Source organism: Solea solea, chromosome 5 (genome assembly GCF_958295425.1).
Source record: "Solea solea chromosome 5, fSolSol10.1, whole genome shotgun sequence".
Lineage (NCBI taxonomy): Eukaryota > Metazoa > Chordata > Actinopteri > Pleuronectiformes > Soleidae > Solea > Solea solea.
In genome coordinates this window covers 31,671,948-31,682,201 of record NC_081138.1, presented here as the reverse complement: position 1 = coordinate 31,682,201, position 10,254 = coordinate 31,671,948, and the positions used below count along the sequence as shown (strand labels likewise).

General features: G+C 42.6%; 1 protein-coding gene across 2 annotated transcripts in view; it reads left to right on the top strand.

Annotated features, from left to right (window-relative positions):
• si:ch211-186j3.6 (neural-cadherin) overlaps window positions 1-10,254 on the top strand; it is a 184,775-nt gene that overhangs the window by 33,182 nt on the left and 141,339 nt on the right. For both annotated transcript variants that reach the window (XR_009240200.1, XM_058628543.1), the window contains exons 2-4: window positions 4,566-4,763; window positions 4,905-5,130; window positions 6,661-6,865. Coding sequence is in view for 1 of the 2 variants with exons in the window: in XM_058628543.1 (XP_058484526.1) it covers window positions 4,566-4,763; window positions 4,905-5,130; window positions 6,661-6,865 (629 nt within the window). In the remaining variant the exon portion in view is untranslated. The remainder of the gene's footprint in view (window positions 1-4,565; window positions 4,764-4,904; window positions 5,131-6,660; window positions 6,866-10,254) is intronic.

Sequence of the window (10,254 nt, the reverse complement as noted above, 5' to 3'; positions counted from 1 at the left end):
GTGGTGCAGGAGAGGAAGTGAGATAAAGTCTGGTCCCCAGTGACGGTGGCAGCGATAGAACCACAGTGGAACTCTCCTTTTAACCTGAAAAGAAGAGATTAGTGTTTCCAGTGAGAGCGTGAGTTTGGAACATTGATTTCACGCTCTGCAGGAACAGTTCAGTCCTTATCTCTGTGAAGATGGCAGATTAAAGTCGTTGGTACTGTACAGGTGGGAAATAAGGCTGTAGGTGTTAATAAGATTACATTCATATATATATATATATATACACAGTATATAAACATGACATGTTCTGCTTTACCTGAAAGTGACAGGATTTGTGTGTGCGTCTGTTTTTGTCTAATCCACTGAAGCGTTGTGTTGATGATAAATCCTCAGTAAATGAAGCAATGACCCAAAAATAAATCCAATCCAATAAAACCGTAAGGACGTCAATTATTTCTCTTTTCATGTTGCAAATCTGCTTATAGAATCTTTTTCTAACCTCATTTTTAAATAACGTACAGTGTTTAAAATCTCGATATTTAAGAATGTAAAAGAAGAGTGAGAGAGAAAAGCAAACGGTCAAACTCACCATGAATATTTCATCGCTGCCTTTGTTCCTTTTCACCGTTAAAGAGAAGCTGCCGCTGCAGTTTGACTCAAAATATCCCCCGAGAAAATCAATGCTGCTCTCACTGAGTGAAATATATGAATGCATGATGTTCATGTCCTTAACGTTCACTAAAGCACAACTGTGACGTCACTTCATACGTTCATTTTAACTTCAGGATTCATTCATTCATTGAAAGTGAGGAAATACGTCACAAAAGTCCTGTTTCACTGTCTCTAATGAATGAAAGAACCACTTAAAAACCGTAACGCCCCCTAGTGTCCAAACGCTTTTGCTAACTTTTAATCGTCATCTTCTTGCACCAAAGTTGAACTTGTTCAAATACAACAGCTTCAGTTCATATGTCGGATTACGTCATCCAAGTTTAAATATTCACCAGGACAAAGTTTTTCACCCGAAAATAACTGCACACACACACACACACACGCATGAATGAATGAATGAATGAATGAATGAAGACGCTGCTGCTGCTGCTGCTGCTGCTGCTGTTGCTGTTGCTGCTGCTGCGGCGGCGGCTGCTGCTGCTGCTGCTGCTGCTGCTGCTCAGAGAGAGAATTCACACGTTCACGTCGTCACTGAACTCTCCAGAGAAATCTGTGATTAAAAACCACTCGAGTGAAAAAAGAGGTTGAAAATGAGAAAAGGTTTGATTTCCACAGGCGCTAAAAAGCTGCATGTTCTATAAATGTTATAAAGCTTTAATATAAATAAATGCTTTGAACTGATGACATTCACTTTGAGTTTAGTGAGACGTCAAAGATCTCATCAGAATTAGCCAGAACTTTAACGCCACCTAGCGCCAAAAACGCTGCGACATTAAGTGACGCTTTTACTAACTTTTAGTTCTTATCTTGTTCAGAGTGAACGCACCAAATTTGAAGTTGATCGCACTGAAGCTGTGGGCGGAGTTTGTTCAAATATCAAAGTCCGTGTTTGTGAGTGGAGTTGAGCAGCGATGACAATGTTTAAATCTGATTTGAAAGAAGTTTTTTCTTGTGCAGAACTTGACAAACGAGGCTTATTTTTCTTCCTTCGTTCCACAGAATCTTAAGTGAACCTGAACGTTCTGTACAAACTCTGTTCTTCACGTTATTTGATGCATTTTTCTTCATTTTGGGACTCAGGTCTCTGTAACTGGATCATTGTGGATGCTCCAGCTCCAGCTGATGCTCCAGTTTCCTCCCTTTAGGCCACTAATGTGATTCCAGCCCACTTCCTCTGGAGCCACAGAAACGTTTTTATATTAAGGCTGCGACGAAAAACAATGAGTCCACTATTCAATCTGTGTTTGATGATTTTTCATAATTATAGAATTATAGTTTTTTTCTAAATCAGAGAAAACCAGTGTTAAAATCAAATGTTATGGAAACTGTGGATTAAAGGGCGTCGCGTTGTTTTTGCCTCGCGACGTTAAAGCGTTAAAAATCAATGAGCAGTTTTTAGAGCAACACTGATCGTTTTTTAAGCTACTGGGATTAAAAATGACACAGAATTAAAGATTAAAACCAAACATGATGATGATGATGATGATGATGATGATGTGTAAACTCACTCTCAGCACACAAACAAACACATGAAACTCATGAATGTACACGGTAAAGTGCCTTGCTCAAGGACACATATATACTGTAGACTCTGAGCCAGGAATTGGACCCACAGCACACTACCACTGAGCCCCCACGGCTCAATCCTAACTCTTCACTGTTTTAATACTTTAACTTTTACTTCTGAAACTTTTTTTGTATCAGAAAACACCTTTTGCTGCTGTAAGATAAGGAGATTCTTAAGGGTTTTTAACTTTCATCTACACTTGGACGTCGTTGGCTTTGACGACGCGCTCTGACCAATCAGTGGGATTTTAAATAGAGTTTGGGATTATTTTTGGGATTATTAGTTATTATTGATAAACGTCATGAACTTTAAGACTTAGACGTAAGAAGAAGTAATGTTATAAAAATAAAAAGAGTCATTTTCTGGTCACGTACTTGTACTTTTACTGTTGAAGTATCACTTCAACAGTAAAAGTACTATGACCAGGTAATGTCACTCATTACAGGAGTGGAGCTGGAACTGTAGAATAGAAACTTCTGTCCTGTTCTCTGACACCTGAACACACCACTGTGTCTGTGTGTGTGTGTGTGTGTGTGTGTGTGTGTGTGTGTGTTTGACTGCACTGTAGATGATGGAGGGAGGGCGGGAGGGCGGAGCACAGCAGAGTGAGTGCAATCAAGTACAGTGAGGAATAAAAGCAGCGAGTAGACGCAGAGCTGAGAGAGTGTCGCAAGAAAACAGGATTAAGAGTGAAAAAAAACCACAAGCTCACGCGGCCGAGGCTGAGAAATGACCCTGTGGTTGTTATAGAAACAGACGAACAATGAAAAGTGGAAGACGGGAGAATTAAGGAAAGAAAGAAAGAAGAGGAAAAAGAGAAACAAGCAAGCAATTGCATAAATCAATAGTGTTAGAGAAGAACGAGAGTGAAGCAGACTTCAAAGAAGACGGAAAAGTGGAATTAACCAAAAATACAGCGTCTGTCTGTCTGTTCTGTCTCTCTCTCTGTCTCTCTCTCCCTCTCTGTCTCTCTCTCTCTCTCTCTGTCTCTCTCTCTGTCTGTCTCTCTCTGTCTCTCCCTCTCTCCCTGTGGTCGTAACAGATTCAGAATTAATTGGCAAAAGGACAATGCAGCTTTGGGGAAGAAGGGACGGCATTAGCCAGATAATAAATCACTGGGCTAATATACAGAGCGCACACACACACACACACACACACACACGCACACACACACACGCACACACACACACACACACACACGCACACACACACACAGACACACACACACACACACAGACACACACACACACACACACACACACACACACGCACACACACACACAGTCGTAATGATCATCAGTGGATTAGTGGATAATGAAGGACAATAGGGAGCTGCAGCTCCATGTTATTGCCGTCTCTCTCACACTAATGCGTCTCAGTGGATTTAATGATATGTCACAATCCTCGGAACCAGCAGCACCAACAATCACACACACACACACACACACACACATCTGTATATGTTTGTTTGTTTGTTTGTTTGTTTGTTTGTTTGTTTGTTTGTCATGGCCACTGACCTGATTTGTTCCCAGAGGCTAAAAGAGGACACTCTGAGGACACTGAGGACACTCTGAGGACATGTCCAACATGGCCATTGAGAGAAAAACGCACAAAAAACAAACAGTTGAATGAAAAAAAGGAGGATGTGTTTTTATTTGTGGTAAATGAAGTTTTCTGTTCTCTGGATTAAAACTGCAAATTCACTCATGAAAAGTTTGTTTTAATCACAACCTCATATTCAGCTTTAACGTCGTCACGTTGATAGTTTTATTCTTAGTTTCAGCCTCATGTGCAGTAACACGTCTGATCCACACACACACACACACACACACAGGAGCTGCTGCCTCCATCACTACGTTCAAATGTCTGATTTTTACAGTTCAGCATTAAAAATTCTTCATTTTAATAAACCTCAGTGACACAAAGTGACCACACGAGGCAGCAGAGGACCAGCAGCTCCTGTGTCCCCGCGAGCTACAATCACTGCTGTTCTCTGTGGACTTTGGTGTGTGAGAGTGAGTGTTTTACAAACTTCAGTTTCCTGTCGTTTTATTGAGCGTTTCACGTCTTTATTTTCTTTGTAAGGTGTAAAGTGGTGTGTTAAAGTCTTATTTTCCCTCTCAGCTCATCTGTTATTTTCTCTGTGAATACATGAATGTGTTTGTTTTGTCCAGATTTTGATGAAAAATAATAAACTTCCTCACAGTTCCTCAGAGTTGTGTTCGGTGTTCGATTTGTTCTTCCTCTGGATCCTTTAATGATCTCCACGATGATTCCATTGTTCTTTCATTAAAGTCTAAGTCATGTTTTTGTGTCTTCGTCTCCCGTGGTTCTTCCTCAGGTCCAGACTGGTACCTGGTGCGAGTGGACCTGACTGTGACGGACGTGAACGATAATGTTCCTGAGTGGACCATGGTTCCTGCTCCTTACCTGGCCGTGGTCTCACCTGAAGCTGCTGCAGGCTCGCTGGTCTACAAGCTCAACGCTGAGGACGGGGACGAAGGCAACAACGGTGAAGTGGAGTACTTCCTGTCTGACGGTAGGTCGTCGTTTTCTCCTCTGTATGCATTTGCAATAGTTTTAGTATCGGTATCGGTATCAGTATCAGTATCAGTATCGGCCTGATAGCGATACTAAGTATCGCATCAATGTCATGTCAATTTGCGGCTTCCGTCTGCAGGTGGCGACGGTCGCTTCGAGGTGGACAGGAAGAGCGGACACGTGCGCACCACGGGCCTCCCTCTGCAGCGCGACAGAGAGTACCTGCTGACCGTGGTCGCCGCCGACCGCCTGGGCAGCCGCAGCGCCCCCGCGGTGGTCTCCGTGGTAGCTGGAGCTCGCCCGCCGCAGTTCACCAACGCCTCGTTCACCATCGCCATCCCAGAGAACACGCCGGAGGGACAGCCGTGAGTCCACACCTGCACACGGACACATCGCTATCACACATGTTATGTATCCAACCCCTCGACCCTCTGGTTAGAAGACAACTCACTCTACCACTGAGCCACCGCGTCCTGTGGCCTAAAAGTAAAAGTTTTAGCTTCACTGAAAAAGAAAACTCAGTTAAATGGCCTGAGTGACTGCGACACGATGGAATTTAACCATTTTAAACCATTTTACTTTGAAAAAAAAAACAAGAAGAAAAACAAACTCTGAAATGAAAAGTGATGAAGCTAAATAAACATAAATCAAACACACACACTATACAGTTTAAAGTCTCATAATATTTCACCAGATGTTTTAATTTGTTGCTACTTTTCTTCAACGATGAAAACTAAATCATCTCTTTCTTTGTTCACTGTAAAACAAATCTTGTTAAATCTCAGTTTAGTGTGAAACCCTGTGGCAGTCGCACACCTCCGCACTACGCTGTTTATTTTTAGTCCATAAATGAAGTTGTTTACTTCTATTTGAAATGTTCTATATTTTCTGTGATGTTCAGCCTCACGTTTGTCTGTTTGGGACAAAACAAACGTTCATTTCTGCTCATATTTCAGCAAAGTGTAACATGGATTTTAAAGAAATCAGATGTTAAAGGAAAAACAAGGAAGTTAAGGGTAAAACATGGATGTTAAGGGTAATACATGGATGTTAAGGGTAAAACATGGATTATAAGGGTAAAACATGGAAGTTAAGGGTAAAACATGGATTATAAGGGTAAAACACGTAAATTAAGGGTAAAACATGGATGTTAAGGGTAAAACATGGATTATAAGGGTAAAACATGGATGTTAAGGGTAAAACATGGAAGTTAAGGGTAAAACATGGATGTTAAGGGTAAAACATGGATTATAAGGGTATACCACGTAAATTAAGGGTAAAACATGAATGTTAAGGGCAAAACATGAAGTTAAGGGTAAAAAATGGATGTTAAGGGTAAAACATGGATGTTAAGGGTAAAACATGGAAGTTAAGGGTAAAACATGGATTATAAGGGTAAAACCTGGATGTTAAGGGTAAAACATGGATTATAAGGGTATACCACGTAAACTAAGGGTAAAACATGTATGATAAGGGTAAAACCTGGAAGTTAAGGGTAAAACATGTAAGTTAAGGGTAAAACATGTAAGTTAAGGGTAAAACTTGTAAGTTAAGGGTAAAACATGTAAGTTAAGGGTAAAACATGTATGATAAGGGTAAAACCTGGAAGTTGAGGGTAAAACCTGGTAAAAAATGTAATCCATGTTGTTGTCTCTTTAAATGACGACGATTGACCTGCTCCTCACGTAATCTTCTGCTCAGATTATCGTTTATTTCCCAGAGCGGGAAAAAAAGGTCAAATATCAGCTGTACATAACAAAAATAAATAAATAAACAAGTAGCGTTTGGAGGTTACTCATTTAAATATGCAAATGTTTCCTGGCCCCTGTCACCTGCCCCGCCCCCCCCCCCCCCCCCCCGGGTCAATGCTGACCTTTGTCTCCGCGTGTCTGCAGCTTCCTGGTCACACCTGCCGTGTCCTTCCAGAAGAGGCCAATCAGCTACAGCCTCCTCATTAATCCCAGCAGCCTCTTCTCCATCTCTGCGGAGACGGCCGAGATCAGCCTGACCCGAGCCATCGACTACGAGAGCGACCAGCATCGCTATCTGCTGCTGGTGCGAGCCAGCGAGGGCCAGGACAGCATGAGCAGCGCGGCAGAGGTCAGTGGGATCGCCATGGCAACGGCAACGGCAACGGCAACATCCTGGTCCACTGGGCTAAAGTTTTTACAGTGCTTTGACACTTCCTGGTTCTTAGAGGCTGTTGCTTTGATCATCATCATATTTATTATAGTGAATACATTATTAAAACACACTAAACATTATATATGTACACATTTCTTAAACATATACATAGAATCCTTAAAATCATATTTAAAAAAGTCACTAAAAAAAACACTTCACTTTAATTTTAAGTCAGCATTTGACCACATTTACATTCAGTGTCATTGTTTGTAACACACGTAAATATCCTTCACTTAAAGAAATTAAGCAGGTTTTATCTGAAATAAAAGGAAATAATAAGTGTATGTTTTAAGATCATGTGATACAGATCATAAACAGTAGATTATATTTTATTTTACAGTGTATTTACAGTGTGTTTTACAGTGTATTTACAGTATTGTATTGTCACTCACTAACTTTTCATGAGTCCAGAGAAACGACCTGTGTGCAGCTTTATGTCCACGTGTATCTGCTACATCAGAACATAAGGGGGTCGTCGTCGTTGTCTTTGTCGTCGTCGTTGTTGCGGTCGACACACACACACACACGCACACACGCACACACACACACACACACACACCCAGGCTAATGTGGTTGAGCGATGCTGTGTGTTATAAATGAGGGTAAACACTCTGTGCTGCGTCCTGATCACAATCACAGTATCAGTCCTTCCATCACTCTGGAACAATAGAGAGGATAATGGAGGCAGCAGCAGCAGCAGCAGCAGCAGCAGCAGCAGCAGCAGCAGCAGCAGCTTAAGTATCTTATTGATAAAGGTAAAGAAAGGACGTTCACTGCTCACACATGCAGCCTTTTAAACTATTAATGCTCTTATACTATAAACAAAAACATCCAGACGTTTCCTGTCTCTGCTGCGTCTCTGTGTCTCATGCAGTCGTCCTCATGGAGACCAGAACCTGGTCCTGATGAGGCTGAACCTCATTTCTGACGCACTGGTTAAGTTTGTGTTGTGATTATTATTAACCCGAGGTTAGGGTTAGTCATTGACTGGTTATGGACGAGGTTGGGGTTAGTCATCGACTGGTTATGGACGAGGTTAGGCTTAGTCATCGACTGGTTATGGACGAGGTTAGGGTTAGTCATCGACTGGTTATGGACGAGGTTAGGGTTAGTCATTGACTGGTTATGGACGAGGTTGGGCTTAGTCATCGACTGGTTATGGACGAGGTTGGGCTTAGTCATCGACTGGTTATGGACGAGGTTAGGGTTAGTCATTGACTGGTTATGGACAAGGTTAGGGTTAGTCATCGACTGGTTATGGACAAGGTTAGGCTTAGTCATTGACTGGTTATGGACAAGGTTAGGGTTAGTCATTGACTGGTTATGGACGAGGTTAGGGTTAGTCATTGACTGGTTATGGACGAGGTTGGGCTTAGTCATCGACTGGTTATGGACGAGGTTGGGCTTAGTCATCGACTGGTTATGGACGAGGTTAGGGTTAGTCATTGACTGGTTATGGACAAGGTTAGGGTTAGTCATCGACTGGTTATGGACAAGGTTAGGCTTAGTCATTGACTGGTTATGGACAAGGTTAGGGTTAGTCATTGACTGGTTATGGACGAGGTTAGGGTTAGTCATTGACTGGTTATGGACAAGGTTAGGGTTAGTCATCGACTGGTTATGGACGAGGTTGGGGTTAGTCATTGACTGGTTATGGACAAGGTTAGGCTTAGTCATCGACTGGTTATGGACGAGGTTGGGGTTAGTCATTGACTGGTTATGGACGAGGTTGGGGTTAGTCATCGACTGGTTATGGACGAGGTTGGGGTTAGTCATCGACTGGTTATGGACGAGGTTGGGGTTAGTCATTGACTGGTTATGGACAAGGTTAGGCTTAGTCATCGACTGGTTATGGACGAGGTTAGGGTTAGTCATCGACTGGTTATGGACGAGGTTGGGGTTAGTCATCGACTGGTTATGGACGAGGTTAGGGTTAGTCATCGACTGGTTATGGACGAGGTTGGGGTTAGTCATCGACTGGTTATGGACGAGGTTAGGGTTAGTCATTGACTGGTTATGGACGAGGTTAGGGTTAGTCATTGACTGGTTGTGGACGAGGTTTTGTTTTTCGTCCAAATGAATAGAAGTCAATGCAGAGTCCTGAGAAGAATAGCTGCACAAACTGTGTGTGTGTGTGTGTGTGTGTGTGTGTGTGTGTGTGCTGACTTGAGCCACTGAGCATGACTTTAATTTGCAGGTAGTTTCCAAGTTTCTCCCTCCAGGAGTGATAACTCATCGGCACCATTAGTTACCTAACCAACCTGAGACCTGCCAGGAGCTGCCCCAACTGTGTGTGTGTGTGTGTGTGTGTGTGTGTGTGTGTGTGTGTGTGTGTGTGTGTGTATGTTTAAGCTCATCTCCCTTTATTACAGCTGACTTCCTTCTCTCTTCTCATTCAATCTTCCTTTCCCTCAGCCTTCAACACACACATACTGTAAGTTCATATATCACACACACACACACACACACACGCGCACGCACACGCACACACACACGCACACACACACACACACACACAGCTCCTGCAGGAGTGGACATGGTCAGATTTGATTCTCCTCTCTGATCTTTGCTGAAGGATGAACTGACTTTACAGAATTTCGCTCCGACCACGACTTAATACCTGTGCTATTTACACAACAGCTGGGGGGCGGAGTCACATGATCTGCCTCCCTGTGAGTCCATGTCTGTATTTATTCCTGCTGAAAGCTGCAGACAGACAGAGTGAACACATGAAAACATGTCTGGATCTACACTCATGCTAAAGGAGATATTTCCCATTAAAATGGTGGTGAGGGGGCGTGTTTGAGATGAGGTCTCATTCTCAGAGAGGGCGGGGTTAATATGAGTCATGCTCACATGACCCAGCGTTGACTTTAATCTGCAGCATTTCCTCTCAGACCGGGACTTGAACTTAGACGACGTCGGTAAAAAGTGAAACTTTTAAAAAGATATTTTTTCTTTTGCAGACTTTTGTGTCGACTTCTCTTTAAATTTGTTTCCGAGGTTTTAGAGGCGTGGTTGTATGAAGACGCCCAACAGAAACCCGTTTGAGTCTACGATATCTGAAGAACATGTTCACGTCTTTATCTCACTGGAAAGTGAAGTTTGTAAACCACTCACTCTCCCACACCAAAGCCCATAGAGAAAATCAGTGATTTTAACATCACAGCACACAGGAGTTGTTGATCCACTGCTGCCTCCATCACTAACTTCTAATGTGTTATTTATATAATTCGGCATCAAAAATCCTTTGTTCAGATTGACCTCAGTGACTCAAAGTGACCACACGAGGCAGCAGTAGACCA